At 40.8% G+C, this 25,479-nt stretch overlaps 1 protein-coding gene across 1 annotated transcript; it reads left to right on the forward strand.

The window, feature by feature from the left end:
* The first annotated feature begins 1,403 nt into the window (after window positions 1–1,403).
* Window positions 1,404–24,504, forward strand: CNN3 (calponin 3). Its single transcript, XM_027879945.1, has 7 exons — window positions 1,404–1,558; window positions 19,368–19,489; window positions 19,934–20,000; window positions 21,207–21,344; window positions 21,844–21,960; window positions 22,687–22,833; window positions 23,388–24,504. Exons 1-7 carry the CDS (start codon window positions 1,502–1,504, stop codon window positions 23,733–23,735), a joined length of 996 nt encoding a protein of 331 aa, XP_027735746.1. The 5' UTR covers window positions 1,404–1,501; the 3' UTR covers window positions 23,736–24,504.
* Window positions 24,505–25,479: the final 975 nt, after the last annotated feature.

The raw sequence follows: 25,479 nt of genomic DNA on the forward strand, positions 1-25,479 counted from the left end.
GTCTTTTGAAAGAGCCCCGTTGGTTTCAGCTGGAGTTAGAACTCTTATTCCTGACTTTTTGCTATGAAATGGAAGCACAGAATTATTCTTTCTGCCGGATACCAAGTAGGTGGCTAAGTGGGCCGCAGCTTCAGCAGTCAGACTCCAAAAGCCTGCTGTGCCTTATCCCACTAGTCCTACCAGCAGATCATTTTACGATTATTGTTTTCAAATTTGTTAAAATTTAACTGTATTTGAAAGGTTACTTTGTATGCCTAGGGTTACACTAACACTGAAGGAAGTACAGTGCTGTATTTTCGGGTCAGTACTTTGTTCAATGGACCAAGTGTTCACTGTGTACTCGCTTTCCAGGGCGACTTCAGTGCCGAAGCCAGTCGTGGTCCACCGCTGGATCCCGTGTAATCCCACTGGCATGCCCAGCACGCAAACCGTGTGTGTGCCCTGTGCCTACCACAGAGGTTTGGGACTCCTACGGCTGAGCAGACTGGCCGTCCTCCGCAGCGGCCACCGACACAGCCCTGCGCTGTCCATTAGTGCTTTAATGCCGCAGGGAAGGGGGTGACCCGCACCAAAATCTGGAGATGCTGGCTCCCACGGGATCCATTACCACAACGCGGAGCAAAGGAACCACGAGCTCGAAATGAGCATGAGCCCGTCGTCCTGCGACACCTTAATCTCACTTCGACGACTTGTGCACTTCTTCCCTCCCCCCTCTCGCCATCTCCCAGCGCTTTTCCAAGTTTTCTGAGATTCTGTAACCTTTTAAAGGAACCTCACAAGTTGCTCAGGCATCGGGGAGCGATGTGCAGGAGCGGCCGAGGGCTCTCCCGGCAGCCAGCCCTGCCCGCGGTCGGTCCCCTTCAGCCGGGGTTCCTGAGAGGGTTCTGTGGCGGCGCGGGGAGCCCCCGGTCCCGCACCGTCCGGGAAGGGCCCGAGGGCGGGCATCGCCAGGAACGGAGTGCCACCGCCTCCCTCCCTGCGCCTCAGTGCCGTCATCCCAGTCCGGCGGGAGCTTCCCACCGGGTACCGGCCGCTCGCTGAGCGGGGCGGGGAGGCCGTGCAGCGCCGGACCGCGGCCGCCGTTCCCTCGCCGAGACCCCCCCCCTCATCCCCCGGGGGCGCCGCGTGCCGCAGAAATCCGCGGCGGCGGCGGCGCATTCCGCGGCGGCGGCCCCCGCTGGCCAAGGATTCCTTCCCGCTGACGTCCCCCCGCTCCGCTCCGCTCCCCGCCCCGGCCGGACCCCCGTGTGGCGCCCGGCGGCGGGCGGGGCGGGCCCGGGCGGGGCGGGGTCCCCTCCCCGCGGCCCGCGCCCCCTCCCCGGCGGCCCGGGGGGGCTGCCCCGGCCCAGGGCCGCGATTGGCGCGCGGCGGCTCCGGCGGCTGCGGGGCCGGGCCGGGGGGGAGGGACTAGAACTTTCCGCGGCCGCGGGCGGACTCTCGCCTCAGCCCCGAGCCGCCAGCGCCCGCGATCAGCGCCCCCGGACCGCGGCAGACCGCCGACATGACCCACTTCAACAAGGGGCCCTCCTACGGGCTCTCCGCCGAGGTCAAGAACAAGGTACGGGGGGCGGCGGCGCGGGGCTCGTCGGGCTTTGTCTAAGCCGGGACGGCGGGGCGGGACGGGACGGGGCGCGATGTGATGCGCGGCTTCGCCACCTCCGGCTGCCGGCGGGGGTCCCGCCCGGCCCGCGCGGTGGCGGCTCCCGGGCAGGGATGCTCCCACCACCGTCCCGGGACAGCGCTGCCCTCCGCGACCCCGCTCCGAAACTCGCCGCCGCGGCGGGACCTGCAGAGCTGTCAGCGCCGGGCGGATCCGCGTTTCGCTCCGCCGCCGCGGCTGCACCTGCCCGTGCCGGCAGCCCCGGAATGGGGCATCCCGCTCGTCCCTTGCCCTCCCGCCGGGACCGCGCGGGGCGCGGCGCTGGAGCGCGGAGCCGTTCCGGGGCCGTGCGGCGGCCGGCGCAGCGGAGCGGGGGGCAGCGGCGCCCGGCGGGGCCGGGCCGGCCCGGGCGGGGCGCAGTCGGTGCCCCGAGCGGGGCGATGCGCGACCCTCCCGCCCCCCGCATTCCTCTCGCATGACATCATGGGACATCACGGGCACGGGCGGGCGCGGCCAATCGGCGCGGGCCCCGCACAGACGCGCATTGTCCGCCCGCCCGCCCCGCCCCGCGGGGGCGCACAAAGGAGCGCGGAGCGGGACCAGCCCCCGCAGCCCTGCGCCCCGCTGGGAGCCCCGGCGGCCACCGCGGCGACGGGCACTGTGGTTTAGAAGGGGCAGAAAAGCCAGCGGTGACAGCAGCCGGGCCCCGGGGTTGCGCGCGGCTTTGCCGAGGTTTTTCTCAGTGTGGAACAAAAGGTGCCTGATGTTGTCCTGTTACACTGACTGTTACCTTGCAGCGAACAATTACCTGAGAAGAGGAAAGACTTTTGCAATAAAAACGACACCGCTAAACAAGCGGGGATAAGTTGGTGCTCAGTGTCTTTATTCACAGGCATAAATTTTAAACGTGGTATTTAATAACCAGTTGTTTCACACACGTCTGGTTTCAGGCTTCAGCAAATCCCCAAATCCTGTTTTACTTGTAGCTGAGCAGAAAGGGGAGGAGGGAGAAAAGTAGTTAACTTTAAACATTATAATTTATGCTTTACAAAATAAAGTTTTGTCTTTTTTTTTTTCTTGTCTCTACTGGCTTTCTCAGGATGGTTGTGGGTTCTGCTTGCAAAGTTTGATGACATCATGTAACCAAATGTCTTCCAGAGCAGTTGCTTCCAGCATCTAACTTAGTGATTTATCTACACTGTTACACTCAAANCAAAAAAAAAAAAAAAAAAAAAAAAAAAAAAAAAAAAAAAAAAAAAAAAAAAAAAAAAAAAAAAAAAAAACCACCAAAAACCCAACCTAAAAAAAAGACTAAAACATATGTTGTGTATTATTGCATGTGAATTAGGAAGAAAGTAGATGCTCTTCTAGTTTAAAAAATATTGACAGACTCATGTAGGCTTAATGGTGATCCCTTAATGGGGACAAGATGGGAAGAAGGTCTTTGTTCTTTCTTTCAGTTTCTTATTGTCATCAGCTTCCTTAGGGCCTCCTGAGAGGAACTGTTCCAAGACCGTGCATTAACAGAGGGTTGGAAACTGATGTATTTCATAGCTTTATGCAAAGGACCTTCTGCTTCATCCCGCTGAGTGTTGTTTCATTTGCCTTCTCTGCTTTCTTCAATGCCAATATTACAGAAGGATGGATGTTCTGGGGCAGCTTCAGTTTACTTGTTTGCAGACTTCTGCTGCAGTCCTTGGAAATGTCAGTGCAGCAGTGCCATAGAAAATAATTCAAGTGTGCCACAGATGAATGAACTCATCTCCTTTTGAAATAACAAGCAAACAAAAAACCTGCAATGAACAACAAAAACTCCAGAAAAAGTGTAGGCTTGAACTTTTAGAATGTTGTTTTTATTGTAAGAGATTGAATTTCATAGCAATTATGTTATATACAGATATATTGAGTACTTCCAATTTAGTGTCTTTCATAGGTCTGTGATTATATGTGTGTCTGTTTCTCTGTATAAATCTAGAGGATCAGCAAATAATGTCTCTCTAAAGATCAGAAATTCCTTTTCAAGATCCTTTTGTCTCATGAAGATTTGAAGAACAACATCTAGTTTGCAACTCTTGGAAGATCAGTCTTTGCTACTGATGGTAATCACGCTTTCTAAAACACTAGCCTTTGTGCAAGATATTGTGTTATGGGTTATTTTATTGTGGTGTTGGGGTAGTGTTTATAAGAAGCTGTAGTACCTCCCTAGTTGAATGATAGTTAACATTGGATAGCCTTGTTTGAAATTTTCAGTGCTAATCCCCAAGCAATGTTCATAGCCATGCTGCCTGAGGGTCCAGCTGTGCTAGATAAAAAAAAAAAATCACTTGGTTTTGTGTTTTATTCTGTATTTTCTCCTTTGACATTTTATTAGTTTTTAGAGAGACCTTTTGTTTACTGTGATATTTGAATAGATGAATACAATGTATCAAAATACTTTTAAAGAATTTTATTTAATTGATAAATTCAAGAATCTGACTCTAAGCTTAAAATATTTCTTTTTTTAGTTTGGTATTTAAGGTGGTTGTGGTTTTTTTTGTCCTTTTGAGGTTCCACCCTTCTCTTGTTTTGCTCCTTACCTTAGTTCACACCAATACGGTGTCTGGTCTCTGTTATGGATCTGTTTTCCTCATTCCTACAAAGAAAGCATGGAATTTGTGTACTAGTTCCCAGCTGTAAGGAAACTTGTCTGCATGAGAAATGTGTAGGTAGCCAAACTAGTGTAATCCCTTTGAAGCTGATTCCCTGTTTACTTGAGATCACAGAAGATATTTGATCCAAAACAAATATTCAGTGAGGAGCCCTTTAAGCTGATTGAAACGGATGGGTTCTTCTGCAGGCAAGAAATAATTTTCTTCTTGAGCAATGGGAGAGTTTCTGCAGTACATGAGTTTAGCATGGCATGAGATGAGGATTCAATTAGATAAAGCTCCAAACTTGTTTTTATATTTGTGTCTGATTTATGCTCCATTGTCTTGCTGCATAAGGTGTGGAGCAAACAGGAACATTGGGCAGGAGAAGGAGAGGTTCCAGTTCATTCAGCTGCTTCCTAGTGCCTCCACCCTTCCCATGGAAATGTTATTTGTATTGGGCAGGCATTTATCTTCTCCCTCTGCTTATGTTTGATACAGTGCCAGTTTCATCTTCATAAGAAAGTAAGGATGGGCAGAAATGTGGTTTGTATGGAGAGTTAAATTTTGCATAGCATTTGATTTTTCTGTGTCCCTGACCTTCCTTCCAAGCTACCAAGTGTCAGGAAGCTGTCACTGCTCCGTACCATTTTCCAAACTTTTTAAAGACAGTAGAGTAACTGAGGTGAGTTATCCTGTCCCTTCAGCTGCCACCCTGAAAGGTCAAGCACGAGCAAGATGGGAGAGGAAGGGAAACAAACTTTTTAAACAGATGGCTGTTAGACAAATGAAGCCTGTAAACAAAATATCTCCCTATTTTGCAAGTGTGCAGGAGGGCAGTAGTACTTCCTGCTTTCCTTCTCGAGGGCAAATACAGATTAATGAAAAAGAATTGAAGTGTCTGTGGTGAATAATGCTAACCAGTCCTACTTATGAATATTGTGTTCCTCTTGAAACTGCTGAGGAGAAAATTCTTCTCCTGCATTTTACTTGCTGCAGACCAAATAAACAGATTTAATTGCTTTGTCCAGAAATTGCTTTCCTTTATAAATGTTTTATCTGGGAACTAGATTCTAATCATTAACTTTCAGATTTTTTTAATTAGTGATTTAATAATGAGGTAAGTTTTGGCTGCCTGTAGTTGAACTGTTAGACCCTCTCCTTCCTCTTTCTCACCACTCCTTTCAAAATAATATCCTTTTCCATCTCAAAATGCAACTGTTTCTACTTTGGTTTACCCTTCCATACTTCTTCCAGGCTATTCACAAACCTTTAGGTTTGCTCACTGAATTCTATGACTCTTAAGTAAGAATGTTTGCTGCCGATAAAGTGCATTTCTATTAATGTTTTCTAAAATGATATAATAAAAATTGAGACTGTATTTGATAAAGGCAGTGAAAACTTGGGCTTTGAGAGCAGAGGAGGAGGTCCTCTGTCATCCTAGCTGACAGTATAAGATCTCTTCACTCCCCTCCCGTTCTCTTGGGTGTAGATATCTTTGTGACTTTTAACAAAGTAATATCTTTCATTTACACTTTTTGAATTAAATTCAGGTGTTTAGTTTAAAGTACAATCAGCCTGCATGACCATTTGCATTCTACAAGGCTTCATTTTGCTGCATAGGGAATATATTAAAAAGTAATATTTTGGTGCTGTCAGAAATATAATACAAATACATACCGAAGAGAGAATTTCAGAGGAAATGGCAGAAGAATTTATAAGAGAAAACATTAAATTACCAGCTTGCTCCAGTTAATTCATGGTTTCTGATAGTTGATTGTAGCTCTTGAAGTTAACACTTCCTAGGCAAGCATCGGTTTCACTGTGGAAAGCACTAAAACTTTTCTCTTTGTGTCCAATTCCTGTATTTTTTCCAAAGAACTGTGAAATTTTTTCTAGCTGGATGCAGGCTTTGGTAACAGATCTGCAGTTCATAACTTTATCTTTTATATTTGTCGACTTCCAGAAATCTGAATGTGTTAATCTTCAAGCATCCTGGTTTTAATGGCTGTTCCCAGTCCTCCTTTATAGTTGTGATACACAGAGATGAATGAGATGCTGAGTGAAAACTGCTATAATTTTAGTCAAGAAACTGTCAATTAGATGCATAGAATGCATTTGACACAAGAGAAAATTACTTAATGGTACAGTTTTGATAACTGAGTCAACAGCAAAACTGTCCACATAAATATGACAGTGGAATAATTCTATAGCTAAACTTAGAGTCAATCAATGTTTGGCACAATAACTACATGTGTCACTTAAAAACACATTAAGGATATAAACAATGACAACTTATATTTTGTCTGTTAGTTGTAAGATACATTTTTTTTAATGTATCAGTAACTAATTGATGAGAATTCTTCAATTTATTTACAATATCCCTTCTGGTTACTTCTTTCTGATACTTAGTTTTACCCTGACTGACAGTATTAAATTTCAGTAACTTGGGTTCAACAATAAGTACTAGAAAATGGTCCTGCTGCATGCTGCCCTCCACTTCCAGATCATGGAGCATTCCCTTTCTGGGCAGAAGCCCCTTGCACTTCTGAAATTGCTGAAACATGAGTTGAGCCTCTTGCTGGAAATTTTGCAGAAGATTTTTTTTTTTTTAAAGAAACCCAATCAATCACTGGCTTTATTGAGCTGTAGTAACCCATTAATTTGTATTCTCCTAGTTTAAGATGCCACATGTGTAAAGAGTTCTCATGTTGATATTAATGCAATGGTATTAATGCAAATTAACATATAGCTAATCAATAGCTGTATGTTTTGATTAATTTTTTTGTTGTTGCTGTTAAAGGAGGAAGATATTCCAGCAGTGGAGAATCTTAACTGCACTATTTCCACTCACCTTCATCCTTTACTGTCTATATCAGTATGTTTGCTCTATCTTGATGTGTCTAATCAATTTTGCTCTTTCACTGTTACCATCTCAGGACAGGTCTGTTCTCTTGGGCATGATCAGGTACAGGTTTCCAGTTCTGTGGCTACTTCAGTGGAAGTATTAACACTACAGCAGTAGTGAGTAGCCGTACTAACAGTTACAGACTGATGGTGATGGAACCTGCGCAGCATTGGGTTGCCAGTTCATAGCAGTGATACATCTCTTTTGACAATAAGCAGAAGCAAGTAATTTGCCACGGAAACACTTCTCTTGCCAGCAGCTTGGATATTAGCACTCATGCCACTTGTTTAAAGCCTCATGTGTTTGTAGCCAAGCACTGCGTGTTCTGTGCACTTGCCCAAGTCCACAAACACGAGAGCCCTTGCACAACCCCACAAGGCAGACAAATCCCATACTCATTTTCACTGGTCAGTAGCCCCTGAGTTGGTAAGATCAAACAGACCTGTGAAAGTGGCTGTCCCAGTGACATCTGGCAGTTGTTGCTGTAAACCACTGACACAGGAGTTAGTTTCTTTTGCCCAGTGGTTTAAATCCCCAGTAAATTTTGACACACTGTTACAAAGCTGGCAGTTGTCTTTTGAAGGCCTCATGTGTCTCAGAACCGTCCCTTGGAACAGTGCACAGCCACGCTTGAACTGCAAGGCACGGGTGGCTGCCCCAGGAAAGGCGCGGAGCAAGGGATGTGATTTCCAGGTCTGTCTCTCAGCTTACACCATTTTTTCTTGGAGGAAGGGAATGAATAGCATGGCCTAGATGGGATTAGATGCTGCTGCCTCATGAACATCAGAGCAGAGGTGGAGCACTGGACCGGTCTGCTCGTGTGTGTGTTCGAGGATGGCACAGATAGAAAGCGTTAGTGCTGCCACCAGCAAAGCACAGGGCCTAAGTAAATGAAGAGTAAGGATGTTTGCTGAAAACTTAGGTTATGTTTAACCTTAGTCTGCCCTTTCAAATATAATACATGCACAGAAAGTGCTTTAAATATGTTCTAATGTATTAATGTATTAGAGTGACTTTTTTGTGATAGATTAATACATTTTTAGTAAAACTTATACCAGTGACACAAAATCATAAAAACTTGCTAAGGTTAATTTTTTCAAGAGTATAACTATCAAGTCTTGCATCCTTTTCTTGCAAGCTCATACCTCCTATGGTTAGAACACTTCTGAAGAGAACAAATAGAGTTTGACAGTCACGGCAATCAAATGGGATTAGCATTCTCAGAAAATAAAAAGTGATTTGCATTACATTAATGCTTACTTGTTTAAAATTTACAAATGAATGTACTCTTTGTGTGGTTTCAGAGTTTGATTTAGTTTAAAATTTAGAGAAAAATACTATTATATTCCTGTTGCTGAGTCAATGCCCTTAAAGATAATTGGATGGAGGCATTTTTTCGGGAAAACGGCGCATCGTTGATTTTTGTCTCGCCTTGTCTTTTTTTGACGGAACATTAATTTGGAGGATTTTTCTTGTCTCCAAATAATTTATAATTTGCCTTGGAGAATAAAAGATAGAAACTTCTTTGCAGTCAGAATTATTAGCTTCTGTAGCTGCCTAACACCGTATAGACTGGGCATCTGACACGTCCTTTTAAGGCAAACTTTGTAGAGATTCCCATCCCCTATGGAACTGTACAGGAAAGGCCTTCAGTGAAAACGGGCTTGAGGCCAGGACACGTAGGGCAATTTGAAACAGATTTTTTCTAAGTGAGATCATGTGAAAATCCTTTTTCTTTTCTTTAAGAGGGACTCTTTTGCTTAAAAATGCTTTTTGTTAGTATCTGATTCTAAACAACTGTTAACTTGTACAGCTATATTCAGCAGCAAACACTCTCTTTTGAGTAAATACTTTTGGTTTTTCAGTAATGCCTCCCAGTAACTTATGTTGTTGTTTCTATTTAGTGGGGTTGAATTACAGTGTTTATCTCAAAAACAGTTTTGACTTTCTTCAGGTGGATGGTTCTATGTTTGGGGTGTTTTTTCTGTTAAAAAAACCTAACAAAACAAAAAAACTTTCAGTAAATTTTTTTTCCTTTTTTTTTTTTTTTTTCCTTCCCCCCCCCCCCTTTCTCCTCCTCCTCCTCAAGCCAGTGCAGAGTTTAGTAGATATCTGGAGGGGAGACAAAATTAAACTTCTTGTTGCTTATATAAAACCAGCTCTTCCTCGAAGCGGATGCTATTCTGGATGTATAAATTACAAAGACTCGAAGGCTTTGGTCACACTGGAGGAGCTGGCAGGGAGAGGAGGCATTGCAGTGAGGCATGAAGTGCTGCTGTCACAGCCACGGTCTAGTGCCCTGCTTGGACCCTCTCCAAAGGCTGTGCCTGGTCCCAGCAGCAGGGCCAAACATGCTTTAAGCCTTGGGAGGCTGAACTTGCTCTGGGCACGCTTGCTCCTGCAAACCAGACTTTAACCATTCAGTACCTTTGCTGCTTCCCCTCCAAGACTTGACCCTGTCTTCTGGGGTCAACACATGATTTTTCTTGAGGATTTTATTCAGGCAGACAACCTTTTGATTACAGAGTAATCCTTAAGAGGTACAGTGAAGTGAAACTGCATGTGGCCTGTGCAAACACCTTGCAGAACCTGAACGACGAGTATTTTCTGAGGTTTGCGCAAAAACTAGATATTTCTGCACTTCCTTGCTGTTCTGAAATGCTTGCACGGAGGTGGAATCTTTTCTACTGCAAATCCTAGCTGGCTGAATTATAGATGAATTCTAAAGAAATTTTGCTACTACTGAGAAAAACTTACTTTGCTTTTCTGCTAAGAAAGTTCTCCTGTTATAGTGCTTTCCTGTTGATATTTCCACTGCTACAGCCTCTTATTTATAGACAGAGAGCATTATCTTATTCAAGCAAAATCAGGAACACTAATGTAATTGAAAAGTATTTTTCTATTGTCCCTAATCAGTTGACTAAATACTAGAAGCCTTCACATAAAATGATAAGGCATAACATACATGTGCATTTGGGAAGGGATGTGGTTATATTTAAATGCTGATGGTGAAAGGCAACTCCTACCTCTTTCTGTGTTCTGCCCATGCTTAACATGAGTCAGAGCTCAGGCCAGTACACACCAAACAGAAGGATGTGTTGGAGCAGGACCTGCACTGCAGCTCCTGTTGAGATTCCCACTGCCTGACCAGCCTGAGCTGCCACTGCTTTGGTTAACTTCATAACATTAAGGGGGATCAATCTGAAGTTCTGCTGTATATCGTATCTGAAAGTCAGTGTTAAATCAACGAGGCATACGTAGTTCAGGCACTTATCTAGTGTTCTAAGACTAAATGTTCTTTGCTTAATTTTGCAAGAAGCTGTTCTCTTACCTTGCTGACATTGCTGTATTAATCATGCCTCATACGAGTAAAAAGTACAAGTAACTTACTAAGAAAATAAAGACTCATGCCTTTTTATTATGATCTATCTTAACAGCAACCTCTATCATTAATAAATGATGGTATGAAAATGTTTGTGATATGGAAAGCTACTTTAAAGAACCTAGCAGGTTTTAATAATAATAAAAAAAAGCTGTAAGATTAAATATGAGGTAAAGTACTGGTACTGAGCATTCTGTTCTACAGAAGAATAATGGAACCTTAATAATTGAGGCTTGAGATCTCTCGCAGTCGTTTGCAGCACAGCATTGCCCACACCTTTTGCTGCTTGGATATTTCAAACCTACTGTCAATTCAGGTGTGCAGCATAATGAGACCACGACTTGCCTTGTGAGTTTTGGATGCCCTACCCACCCCTAGAGTGCCAGCTGTTCTTTCTGCTCATGCTTAATTGCTGAAAAATGTTGATTTGGAAGTTCCTACAGGGTGTTGAATCAGAACCCCTTGCGTAGGAGTTTGACTGACTTTCCTTCTTTCACAGCAGTACTTTCTTCTGCATTTAAACTTCAGTGTAGCAGGCTTATGGCTTGATTTGTACATTACTAAAACTACATTTTCGTTAAATAAAAAGTTGAGCTACAAGTTCATCTAATAGATCTTGTCACTCTGTCTTACTTTTCTTAGACTTTCTTCAGTAACCTTCTACATTTCCATGGTAGGTCTTAAAAGATGGATATTACTAGAAAATTAAGTAAATATTTTCTAACATGATTAGGGTAATCACCTATCTTTTTAAATATCATTATAACACTTTCTATGTGGTTAAAACACAGCTTGTCTGGGTGGCTATACCAAAATATTTTTGGATGTTTTCTGGTTTATAATCAACATCATGCATCACCAACTGAACTTGAACTGGTCAGAGATATAGATGGGAAGGGAGAGGGTAAGGTGAAAGGCCAGGAGCAGCAGGTTATTATTTTTTGTGCCAAGTTCATTCTTCCAATATTTTTGCTGGCAGTAAAGCAAAACAATAGCTGAAGCAGATGAAAGACAAGGTCTTCTAAAGCTTAGGTTATAAAATTCTCAATTTCTTGTGCTTCTGCTAAGAAAACTGGCTATAGGGAAAATTACCTCAACCAGAAAAATGTGCTATTTGCAAACTGAAAGATTTTTATATACTACCTTTATGAAATATAAATTTAGGCAGACTTGGCTATCTAGAAGCAGCTAAGGACATTCTCAAGAAATCACATCTTTAATCTAAAGTACAAAAAAAAAAAAAAGCCAGATTGAATCACTATGGGCAAGGATGAAGTGGTGGTAAGAATGAGAGAAATCTGTGTTTTCTTTATGAATACTTATCCCAGGCACCTCTCAGCCTGCTCAGCTAATGTGAGTTCATAGAATTAAACTTGCACTGGCTGACAGACAACCAAGTAGTATCAGTGCAGTCAGTGGGAAACACTGAGCATTATTAACTGGGAAATGCCTGTTACCCCAGGACCTGCCATGTCATCTGGTTCATTTTCCAGTCAAGCCTGTGATCACACCTGGCAGGGAACAGTCAAGTGTCTGAGCTTACTGTGTGGGGGCAAAAGAGGAGCAACAAGAGCAGAGTCTTGAGGTTTATGTTTGGGAAAAGTGCTGAGAAAATGCAGCACGGACTGTGTCTTTGCTGAAGAGGAAGAAAGAATGTGCATTTTGAGGAACTTTTTTAGCAACACTTGCAGTGATAGACATCAGCTTTCTTTAGCCAACTGTTTTGAGAGGAATGTTTGAGTTACCAATTAGCTGCTTGCTGCTGTAAAACTTAATTCCTCTGGTTTTGGTACGTGAAGATGGTTAGAAGAGAAAGAAAAAAGTATGGAGAGACTCAGACTGAAATAATCAGATTTTGTGGTCCTATTTGGAAGGTGAATTTGTAAGACTTCTCAACACAGTTGGGCCTTGGGGAAGAGCTACAGAGTCACCATACAGTTTTCTTGTGAAGTTACATGTTTTAAAAGCCATTCTATTGGGGAGAAAAATAAGTAAACTTAAAAGAATGTATAATTTCCTGTATAATTTCTGTAGTAGCAATAGATTAGAAAAGTATTCTGAGGAAGATCAAGTGATCATTGATGGTATTTTTTCTGTTTGCAGGCTCTGTCTAGGCTTTGAGAACTACTGTTCCCCCAGAGTTACAGTAGTTGTCTCAGGAGATGCTTCCTGGATTACCGCTAGAAAAACTAAATTGTTTTCAGGTGCTTTGGATTTTTTTTTCTGTTTGTGCACCAGATTGTTCTGTAAGAATTTTTTTCCTCCCCCGTCAGAACAAGATTAACTAGGCATCACTGATGTCTGTCAGTGTGGCAGACTACCAGTATTTTCCATGCAGCACTCAGCATGTTTTTTCAAAGACAATCACTGCGAGTGATGTCAGAGCCTGCCCAGATTTGCTGTGTCATATCAGTCATACTAGGGGCAGGTTTCAAAGCAAGAATTCAGTTCCCATCAGGGAATAACAGGCTTTTGTGCATCAGGTTAGATTTTAGCTGAGAAGAAATTTTGTATCCCAGTGTTTTTTTGAATGGAAAAAACAATGATTTAAAATAGTAGGTAATGACTACTACTGAAACTATGCTCTGTGAAGGAATTTAAGTAGTTCAGCAATACACAGACTAAATAAATAGTGCTGAAGAACTTAATACCAAGAAATATAATATATGGTGTCATGACTGGAAGGTGTTACAGTTGACAGTGGAAGCTGATGACTAAGGAGAATTTGAGTTACAAGCCAGAAATCTGTGACTATGATAAGACATGACAAGAATAAGAAGTGCAAGAAAAACTGGGTGAAGGAGTTGCAGTAGCGCAGCTGCCAAGAACGAGAGGGAACCGGTATTCAGTCCAAGGGCAGATGTATGTTTGAGTTGTTAGTGCACTCTGGGGGAAGAGATGGTAGCATTTGCTTCTTGAATAGTTTGCACGCTGTCACAAAGTCCTGCTGGACAGCCAGGAAGTAGAACACACAGTTCTTCCAGCCGGCTGAGCTGGCAACAAACGCCATGCATGACTACAGGTATCTGTACTTGTAAGATGACTTGGAAACTTTGAGCCATGACATGTTCTTACTTCACAGAGTTTAAACTGGTGCCTACGGGAAGAATGCCAGGAATTTTGGATGGATGCTCATCCCTCCCTCCGTTAAAGATTGTAGCCTAAATTTTGATTTACAGAGAGAACAGTGAGATGTTGGCAAGGTATCAGTTATGCTACACATAACAAAAAAATACTGTTGAATATTAAGCAAAATGGATACAGCTGTAAAATTTTTGTGCTAAGCAGCACAGTGGGATATAGTGAGATCTTTCAATATTAATGTTAACACAGTGTTCTCTGCCTTTTTGTACAACAGTCCATAATGACAGAAAAAAATGCATGTTCAAATACTGAATGGTGGCTTTCAGTTTTTGAAGTACTGCTGCCTTTGGTTTTCATCTGGATTTTCACATTCCCTTTATCTTTAGGTTTCTTGTGCACAAATATACCTCCTCTGACATTTGTTTTGCATGCAGTCCAGGTCAACATACATGAAATTAACAGGGGATTTTAATTTGTCCTTATGGTGAAAAGTCATTGGGTTGGTAACTCATGTGGCAAGAAGCTTCATTTGACCATCATCTTGGTACCCCATCATTCCACTCCCTCTTCTTACCCACTTACAGTAAAAATCAAAACCTTTTATTTTCTCACTGTTTTAAGTTCTCTGTCTCTCAACTTAGAGGGTATGCCATTTATTTGCTCTTAGGATTAAATACCCAGTTATTATGTCCTTGCCACACTCTGTCACCTCTGCAGCTGAAGATTAGATATGTAATCTATTTACACCATAGAATTTTAACCAGCAAGTTTTAACTTGGTTGTATAATTAAAAAAAAATTAAATAGAAAATCCTTCTCCCTGCTTATGAGAAGAACTTACTGTTCTGTGACTTTCAGGGTCATTCATATCTAGATTTATTAACACTTTTCTTGTCTCAGATGTTTTGCCATATAAATTTTAGATATGAGATTCAGAACTATGTTCTGGAACAGCAGGTGAGGAACATGAATTTTGGAGAATAATTTGGGACTAGCTGTGGTCTGCCTAACTCCCACTTCTGAACAGTAAGGGCTTCCACGAGCTTCTGCCTTGATACCAGGAGAGAATTATGCTTTCATGTTTCCCCACACTGTCATAAGGCCTTAAAAGGGGGAGCAAAAAGATCTCATCCCAAACTAGTGTCAAGCAAACAAAAAAAGTATCAGCATTGGCATCTTTGGCTTCAGCAGGACAAACCACTGCTCAGGGTAGTACTTTCAGTGCAAAGGATGTTTGTAGGCAGCACTAAAACCACAGCAATTCAGTTTCACTCAGTTCCAAATTAATAAACATTGAAAAGTTGATATAGGAACAAATTGCTGTTTAAAGTTAAAATTGTACAACCTTAGGTCTTAAAACCTAGAGTTTTCCATTTGTTATCTTTATTTGCTTTCAGTAGTTTATGATCTAAATGTGTAATATTAAAACCCCTGGGTAAACATGGATTAAATTCAGTACAAGATGAATATGCTTCTCTACTTATTAGAAATTCAGTAAGCTTTCTCCACTTTTTTTTTTTTATTTATTTAAAAGTTGGTAATTTTGTGTCACTTTAAGAAAGAATATGGGCCATACCAAATTTCTCCCTGTGAAGAATGTTAACATCCAAAACTTAGAGCTTTATCTATTTTTCTGTTAACTTTGGTGAAAAAGCATATATGTAACCTCTTCCTATGCTATCTTGGAGTAAAGTCCTGGTTATTTCTCTTGCTGTACATGGCCTTGTACTTTATTTACCTTGGAAAACCACAGCATACAACCTACTTTGCTACACTTTTATATGTATATAAATCTTAGGGTTTTTTGACAAACACAGTTCCCATGATAGAGTTGTTGATGCACTTTGAATAGCACATGCTTTTATTGTTAAAACTCGTGACTAAAGAGGAGTTTTTTTCAAATGCCTACTAGTACTTTAAATTTAGCATGCTGCACTTTAAACTTTTGACCCCTGATGGGAGGAGAAAGCCTGAAGCTGTAGTCAAAAATTGCATCAGAACTACGAAGTGCAAGCTGTTATGACATTATGTGCAACCGTGAAAGTTTTATCTTTTATATCTGCTTTTTAACTTACAAAGTTTTCTGTTTGTTACTCCCAGTGTAAAAAGCAGAGCAGTGTGCCTAAAGTCTTTATTGAGATACTGTTACACTATTTTTCCAGAGTAGCAGCAGTATGGACAGCTGAACTCTTAAACTAGAGATTTGGCATACATGTAGCCCTTAGTGTACAGTGTGTACTGTGTAATTTGGAAAAGATTAGTATAAAAGGACAACTGAAAGTCCATATGCTATCAGTTATGGTGTGAAATACTGTTTAACATCATCACTCAGACTTAACATGCTACAGGCACACTGAGTAACTTCAAGGGATACAGACAGATCATTAAAATTGGCCAACATAACTCTACTCGTTTCCAGGAATTCTTACGCTTGATAAAAACAGTGATGATTGCTGTTCTTGTACTACAGAGGGAGGGAGGGTTTTTAAACTTTAGGAGGTCCCAAACAGGAAAGTTCTACCTGAACAGAACTAGGTGTGAGAATCAGATGTGAATTTGCCAGAGGAATCAAATTTAACCCAAGGATTCTAGCCTGAGGCGTACATTGGCATAAATGTACGTATATCAGTTTGTAATAGGCAAGTAACACCTAGGCTTTTTTTTCCACAACCTTGGATCACCTATAATTTCGACCACTTGCATAAACATTAGTTTCTTTTCAAAGATATTGCTGACTATTTAATGTGTATCTCTGAAACGTCAACAAAAAGAGTAGCATTTACAACTTCATAAATCTTTCAACATTTGTCAGAAGAAAGAAATTAATAGTTGACTTCCTTCTATCTTATTTTAAACTTCTATAAAATCTTTATATCCGTTGCTACAATTGAATAATTTCTACGGTATTCTGAAAGTGTAGCTTTTTTTCATGGCACTGATGATACTTTGATTGAAGGTGCTTAGCTACTGCTTTCCTCTTCAGTAGACAATGTTTTCTTTTGCTGTAGACTTATAAGACTTAAGTCTCTTCCACGAAAGTTCAGTATTTATAAAGGATCAAATGCTGGCACGTTGATTAGTAGTAGTGGAAAAAGACATAATTTTTTACATTTATATCAAAGCTTCCAGCTCTGCCCCGTAGATAGGAATCAAAGGAAAACTGGAACAACTCTGATATACACATGTGGAAAATATGAAATATTCACTAACTTAGTGTTACATAACTTCTGGTTGTGCCACTGGGACTAGAAGAGCTAAGAATTCAGAGCAAGCATAATGCCTTGCTTCTGGTAGTACCTGACCTGTCACTCCCCTGTTTAACCCCTTCTTCTCACATGTTTGAAACCTGATCCTAAAATTTTCACATCTCCAGCTTTTCAGGTAGATTGAATATAATTTGCAAATAAACTAACACCCTTTTTTACTTTTTGTAACCTAGTGTCCCACCAGCTCAAAACATAGAACAAAAATGTTGCCATGTTTAAGTCAAACTATTCAGTAGGTAAAGATGATTCCGAAAACTAGCAGATATAACAGTAATCCTTTTGGTGGCAATAAAGACAAGTTTCCTCCCATATATAAGCATTTTTACTTCCTATCTCTAGATAACCACTGCAGTGATACCCCAAAACAATTTAAAACCTCTTGAAAAACTCAAGATTTGAACACATGGTAGAGTACTCCAACATAAAGTAAATACTTTTCAGAAGTGATAAAATTCCATCTGATTACTTCTAAGTTCCCCAAGCAATGGGGGCAGCAACTTAATACTCAGTTCAGTTGTAATCTCACATATGGAATGCACTTAGTATTAGATGAGGAAAATTTTTCCTTTTCTTTTATATACTTGCCAAGAAAGATTAAAATAGCCACACTTGCAGGAGCCTTTAATGTTCTTACTGTTGTTGGCTTCCATATTTACTGACTGAAAAGAGCAAAACCAACAGCAATGTCCTCTATGAAGCTGTGAACTTAAGTTAGGTTTCCTAGTCTGCTTCTCATCTTAGCCATCTAATATCCAGGTGTGAATAAAAAAAAAAGTAATGACACTTTCCTTATCATCTTGTGCAGAATACAGCACAAAATTTTACACCTTAATCAAGATCTGAATGTAGGGATGGGTTAGTTCACTATGCTGATCTGTAACTAAGGCACCATAGCACCACAATTACAAATAGTCTAAGGAAGATAAGTATTACTCAGGCAAGTTTTTGAAGTAAAGCCAGAGATACAGGAATTTTCCATTCCCCTTAGAAGAAAAATAGAGAACAGAATACTGTAATTTTTAGCTTGGTCAGTTTGGAGTCAGAGATTACAAATGCTAGCCAAAACATAGCAACTGCCTCTCTCCAAGTAATTCAGATAAGTTGGAATTATAATCTCCTGCAGTATAAATATAGCTGCTAATAGCCGTCCTTCCTGGGCTGAAGTCTTAAGATTATATGTAAAAGGTCTGAAATTTACATTTTGATCTGAATATGAATGGCTTTACATGAGCTTCTTGTTAGGAATTTGTTAGCAACTGGTGTGGCTGAGCTGATTTTCCATGAGTTAGAAACACTGCAAGTACATCCTGTGCTTGCCTGTCCGGTTTCTCAGGGTAGCTCCCTCGTGCCCACCTTGCTCACTGACCCATGCGGGACAACTAATGAAGGTGGGAAAGTGTTGCCAACCTCTGCACTACTGGAGGTTATTTATCCCACACAATCTTGTGCTCAGATTACTTCTTCTGCAAACAAAACAAGTTGTGTTTCTTCCAGTGATAGAATCCCTTTTTTCCAACTCACCAATATTGAGAATTATTGCAAAGGTGGCAGGTTTAGGCTGAAGGAAGTTTGAGCTGCTTTTTGCTTTGTACAGGAGAAGGGAACAAAGGGCAGAGTGGAGGAACACGGACGCTGTTGGCAGCCAGCATTGTTGAAGTTCACTGGTTTTAAGCATTCATTTCACATGGATTGATTTCTAGTGACTGAAGCATAAATGGACACAGAGTAGTGAAGTCTGAACATCTGGAAAAGGAGTTTTTAAGTCATCTTGCTAACAACTCTGGGCCTTGCTTGATGACTTTTACTTCAAAGACTATTGCAGGTTTTCTTTCTTTGCAATTAAAATATGAGATCACAGTTTATTCCATCAGTCTTCCAGCAAGGTCAAAGAGAAATAGCAGGCATAATAAAGGTTAAAGTTAAACAAAGACAGACAGAATCCCCAGAATCCATAGCAAGATAACTCTTAATGGTGTAGCAACAGGGAAAAACTTTCTAGGTCATCTCCATTAATCATAAACTAGCCATAAAACCAAAGCCACTGTAATCTTCAGCTTCAAATCTATTATATAAAATTTCCCTTGTAGAAATCTACATGTGAGCAGTAGTACTGATGGTATGGCAATTCAGAATTCTTGTGTTCATAACACACTATTTCCCTTTCTTACTTCCTGCCAAAGTACAACTTGGGTCAAATATTTTTTCAAAAAAATTCATTCCTCTGCAGCTGTCAAAAGACTGTTCATGAGCTCCAGCAGTTCTTACCCTAGAAAGAGTGGTACATGCTTCAAAGTGCTTTTTGCAAACAGACTTTTAGTAAAGCCATGGACATTATAGTTGAAGTACTTATATCTGTACTCTGATGCATAAAATACAATTTAAAAATCCATCAATAAAGCTACTGGATAACTGCTATAGCATACTCTGAAATGGATTTGTGTGGGGGGGGAAGAGTTGGAGATTTCTCTCCTGAAGTAACTTTATAATTGCTTGTGTTACAGATTGCTTTGAAATATGACCCCCAGATAGAAGAAGATCTGCGTAACTGGATAGAAGAGGTTACAGGGCTGAGTATTGGTCCAAATTTTCAACTGGGATTAAAAGATGGCATAATCTTATGCGAGTAAGCATTTATTAAATAACTTATTTTTAGGAGTTTTCTACTTTTGAGGAAATAAGAAGGGACTTTCTGAAGATTCCCCTTCAAAACACATCAACAGTAACAGTCAAAGATTGCTGACTGTAGGGTGGGAGACTTCTTTGAAACTGTGATAAAAATGAAAACTTAAATCTTTATATTTCAGCAAAAGTTTTCTGTGTGTTTCTAAATTTAATGGTGAAGCTCATTTCTACAGTAATCAAATGGAACAGAAAAATTCTTATGGTCTATTAGACTTGTTAGACTTGAGATCTGAGCTAGGCTCTCTGTATAAACCAAAAAATTAACCATTTTGATGAAACTAATGCAACTAATAAAGCATGAGTGAAAGTATTATATAATGCCTGCACAGATGGTATAAGGATGAGATTTACTGTTTAAGCATTTCCCTCTTTTTCACCTCCCCAGGCTTATAAATAAGCTGCAGCCAGGATCAGTGAAGAAAATTAATCAGTCAAAACTAAATTGGCACCAGGTAAAACAAAAAAAAAACCCAAACCCAGACCTACACCTCTAACCCCTTCAACCCCAAACAATTCTTTTGTTCTATATTAAAAAATTTGCTGTGAATATGGTACATCTTAAATCTTAGTAGCACCAGGTTTGCATATGATACATATCCAGCAGTTGAGGATACTGCACTCATGAAGTGTTTGACAGAAAGCAGCTACAGCTGAGGTGGCTCATCAGTGGCAGCTGAGAGTTTAACATTAGAGCTTTAGTTGTTAGATGAGGTGTCAAATGGAAGAAGAACCTCGAGTCCTATACCAAGGCCTTTTCCAAGTTAAGAAAAAAAAGCTGTTTACTTTTTATTAAATCACAAATGAGTTTTCTATCCAGGCAGTGCTGCAAGGTGTTAGGTCAACAGCTTGCTTGTACCTAGACACAGCTGTATGAAGTGTCCTACTGAGAAAGCATCTGGAGAGGATGCAAGATGCATTTAGAACAGCCTTGGAAGGGTTGCTGCCTAGAGCTGACTGCCTTTGCTATTGTAAGGTCTAGCTTAATACTTCTATGTTAGCCTCCTTGTTTCCTTGTCATTAAACACTTCTAAATCTGGTGGAGGATATTTTTTTTTTTTTAATTTTAATACCTCTTAAGACTTCAGAAGGAAAGATGAGATTCAGACCTTACTCCTTGTATTCCATATTGCTTTTCAATTTCTACAGCACATAGTGTTTATAAACCCAAAGCTTGTTTGTCCCAGGAGCTGAGCAAGATAATGCCTTCAGCCCAAGTTAAATCTTACTATCCACATAGTTCTGGTTTTATTTTATTTAAAATTATCAGTTGCTGAAGTCAGATAGCATGGCTGCTATGTCAAATTTTCCAATTTGAAGCAGGTTTTAGATTAGAATTTCTCTTGGAAGGGACACACAGTTAAAACAAGCTTTCTTATCAAAGCCCAATCTAACAAAGTATATGATACTCACTGATGGAGAGATACCAGGCTGGATAACCCTTTAGTCTGATTTCTGAAATCAGTATTAAAACCAATAAAAAATAATCCCCAACTTCCCATTAGTCACTCTTAACCATGCCAACTGTTCTGTCAAGCTTGCACAAGGCAAAGAACTCGCATAAAACAAGCAAACAAACCAGCATCATAAAGCTTGAAAATTACTTACTTTCTGATTTGAAGCACTGAGTAGAAAACTGGCTTTTTTTTGTTTCTGTTTAGCTGGAGAACATTGGGAATTTTATCAAAGCTATCCAAGTCTACGGCATGAAGCCACATGATATTTTTGAAGCAAATGATCTTTTTGAAAATGGAAATATGACTCAAGTACAGACCACTCTAGTGGCACTAGCAGGTCTGGTAAGTATTTGTACCCCTGAAGTTGGCACAAATCCACATGCCGATCCAGATGCACCTTTACAACCAATGTAAATACAGAAAGCATCATACAGCCTGTCAGGAGAGGAGAGACAGTACTCAGAGTCTGAGATGGTGCTCTGAGGTTGCACTTCAGTGGGCTGTGTGATAGCACAGCCCCAGGGAAGGCTTGGAGTTCAAGGTGAGGGTTCCTGACTGTAGGTGGCCTTGCTCTGGAGGTGATGTACATACACAAAACAGGGGAGGCTCACAGGAGAACACTAATCCCTGCAGAATATCCTTCTGTCTCCAGGTGGATTACCATCTTCAAATAGCATGGGGAAATGTTACTTTCTCTCAGCCAAACACGCGGTCTGTCGTAGAGACAGACCTGTTTATGGCATCATTTGAGAGCCCAGGATGAGGGCTGTAAAGCAAGTGTTCCAGTAATAGAAAACATACTTCAAATGCTGAATACTCTATTTTCCCTCTTCCTAAATAGGCAAAAACTAAAGGTTTTCATACTACAATTGATATTGGTGTCAAATATGCAGAGAAACAAGCACGAAGTTTTGATGCAGGAAAACTGAAAGCTGGTCAAAGTGTAATTGGCCTGCAGGTAAGTAGGAAATTCAGATTTGCAGTTAATTTGTTACATTTGAGAACAACTTTCTTGTTTTGATTAACTGATACATTGTTTATGCAAAACCAGCTGCAGAATTACAATATATTCTTATCATGGAAGGAGGAATGAGGTTTTAATTCTTTTAAGCAGTTGATTTGCTTTATAAGTTCAAGTGACTCCCTGGCAGATTGGTTTGTTTGTTTTAAATCTGCCATAAGAGTGATAAGGAAGAAATGAACAGCTAATATTAGCAGTGTCATCTCTGTCTTTTAAAGTGGTTTTAAAGCAGGAGTTTTTGGATAGCTAAAGCTCCTTGTATGGTAGAAACTTTTCTTTCTCTCTACTTTCCTTGGTAGTCACAAAAGCCAAAATAAAATCTTAAAATTCCTGTGGTAGAGAAGTTGTGGCAGCATAAAGGAATCATTACTGTCCAAGGTAAAAGTTACTTATTACATTTTGAGGCATACATCCATTCCAACTGCAATGCAGTTGGGCATGTGCCAGTCATTGAAATGCCTCAGGATGACAGCTACTTTTATTTTTCTTTTTGAAACTCAGCAAGGAGAAAGGGTAATTTGTTAGGGTAGTGGTCAAGCTACATGAGGAAAGCATGCACTGAAATGACTTTACAGTTACCAACCATATTTGTTTCCTTAGACTGTGCTTAATGTACAAATAAAAATCATTTTTTCTGTCCACCTCTTCCTTCCCCCAATAAAGATGGGCACCAACAAGTGTGCCAGTCAGGCAGGCATGACTGCTTATGGAACTAGAAGACATCTCTATGACCCAAAAATGCAAACTGATAAGCCATTTGACCAGACGACGATTAGCCTACAGATGGGCACTAACAAAGGAGCCAGTCAGGTAAGCAGGACGGTGTGGCCCTTGCAGGGGGGCACAGCTCTCAGCCAGGGAGAGCCGGTGCCACAGGACAATCTGCCAGTTGCACACAGCAGCAAAGTCTAACAGGCAGCAGCAAGTGGGTACAGTTCAGCTGTGCTTTTATGCAGTAATTGAAGAACTTGAATTTCTTATCATTAACCAGTATGTTCTGTACTGAATGTCTTCAGGCATAACAATGACTTGGTGTTTCCAGAATTTCTGGCTGGCATTGTTATACCAGAAGAAAACAGTAACCATTTCAAGTTACTAACTAGAGAGAGGCAAAGAAGAAATTGCTTCCAGGCACTACCTTAGCCACAGTACTTAGTATATTCTTTCCAAAGAGGAACATAAGTTGTACCTTTCCGCAAGGACTTTTTTCTGAGTTAGCTTGTAGTGACTGCGTGCTGCTGTTTTGTTATACTTCACTTCCTACTTTCTGGCACTTCCACGTAAGGAGTACTAGTTCAAAATGTAAATCTAGTAATCACAGCTCTTGACCTTCTTACTGAACCTCTATAATCCTGTTTTATTAGGCTGGTATGCTGGCACCAGGTACCAGGAGAGACATCTACGATCAGAAGCACATATTGCAACCTGTGGATAACTCAACTATTTCATTACAAATGGGTACCAACAAAGTAGCTTCACAGAAGGGAATGAGTGTGTATGGGCTTGGACGGCAAGTGTATGACCCCAAGTACTGTGCTGCACCGACAGAACCCGTCATCCATAACGGCAGCCAAGGAACAGGAACTAATGGGTCAGAAATCAGCGATAGCGATTATCAGGCAGAATACCCAGATGACTATCACGGAGAGTACCAAGATGACTATCAAAGAGATTACCATGGTCAGTACAGTGACCAGGGCATTGATTATTAGCTTTGCATTGAAAATTCAGTATTAGTCCATTATTTTATTCAGTAAGAACGAAACTAGCCTTGTGGAATTGTTACTTGTCTTTCCTACACACTACGCTTAATGTACCTAAAGAAATACTGCCTTACATACATTCCTTTTTCCTTTCTCTGCCCTTTCCCTGTCTAGTTGCCTTTAGTGCTGTAACAGTTGTAGTCTACAGCATAAACAATAACTGCATATGAAGTAAAAGGAACACTGTGAAAGGGGGAGTGCTCTCGTACAGCCAGGTTGTTTAATAAGGAGCTATGCATTGTCACAATCTCTACTTAAGTAGGTATTTACATACCATGTTAAGCCTTCATTTTACATATTTACAGCTTTTCTGTTTTCCAGAGGAGATAAAAGAATTCCATGCTTAAAGTTACATGTGGTCTTTGCCAATTAAATTTTAAGATATCCCATTAGTGATTTAAATATCACTGCTATGTTTCTAAGGTATTGTTTGCTAATGGTAAGTCCTGCATTAGACGTAAGCGTGCATTTGTGATCGTGTATTCATTCCATTATCAACACTGACCAAACTTAGAAATAGTTGTCTTACTAAAAAGGGAGCTTGTACAAAGTCTTGAGCCAACTTAAGTCTCATGATTGTTGGTGCATTTACCTTTTATTGTGCCATAATATATCCATGTAGAAATGCTTTTTTTCTTCCTTGAACTGTATTTATTGCCACACTTCTCAAACTGATCCCAGTGTATTTTTATAAATAAATATTTTTTTCTTAAAGGTATGTAGAAGAACTTGTCTCATTTGTTATGCTACCATTCTTAAAGCTTAGCTGTTAGAAGAATTATTCCCAAATCAGCATCACCTTTGCCTTTGTTAAGGGTAATGTAAAGCTCCTGTCTGGAGCAGTTTGGGTTCATTCTTTTCCATGGGATTTAATCTAACAACCTTGTAAAAATCTCCCAGGAACGAGTGACACTGACTTAATAGGAAAGGAATGTAGCTCCTTCACAGCCAAGTTCACTTCCCTTCTTCATGACTGTGAGGTTATGAGCAGAGATCCTTAGCTGTTCACTAAATCCCTGCCGTTTTCTCAAGGCCAATGAGGATCTGCACATACTTATCGCTGCCTCTGCTTCAGCCTATAGCCTTTGTGCCATCCCTTGGAGAACTCACAACACCCTTGCTTTAGATTACATAAGAGACACCTGCTCTTTGCTCCTGCTGGCCTGCAATCTGAGTTATTCAGTTACTGACAGCAGAGATTTATTCCTAAATGGGGGATGATTTCTTCCTCACCATGGAGGGCAGACAGGCTGTACTAATTCACCTGCACTGTTTATAAAAGGAAAAAAGAGCATGTGTCAATGGGAGTCAGTGTTGCAGATTCTAACTTCTGTTAAAAAAATTAAAAAAGTGTTTACTGCAGTTTAAACTCACTGCATTCACATATGAAATGTTTTATACTTGCAAGTTCTGGACTTCTGAAGGATTCTTCCCTCAAGACTAGAAATTGTGTGTTCTTGTTCCATTAGTTTCTTTTATCATTGAGAGTGATGTGGTGATCTGACTTTCAACTGACCTGTGTGTTGTGTAAGTCTTAAGCTTATTTATTTCACAGAATTTAAATTAGAAAGGATCTCTAGAGGTCACTGGTCCAAGCCCTTCATCTGAGGCAAAAGAATTATTAGTAAGACGTCTGTTAAGACCTGCTCTTCCTGAACAATACTGTTTCTCCCCCTTCAAAATAATAGCATCT

Source organism: Empidonax traillii, unplaced genomic scaffold (assembly GCF_003031625.1).
Source record: "Empidonax traillii isolate 1590-97213 ecotype Southwest subspecies unplaced genomic scaffold, ASM303162v1 scaffold62:size2133460, whole genome shotgun sequence".
NCBI lineage: Eukaryota > Metazoa > Chordata > Aves > Passeriformes > Tyrannidae > Empidonax > Empidonax traillii.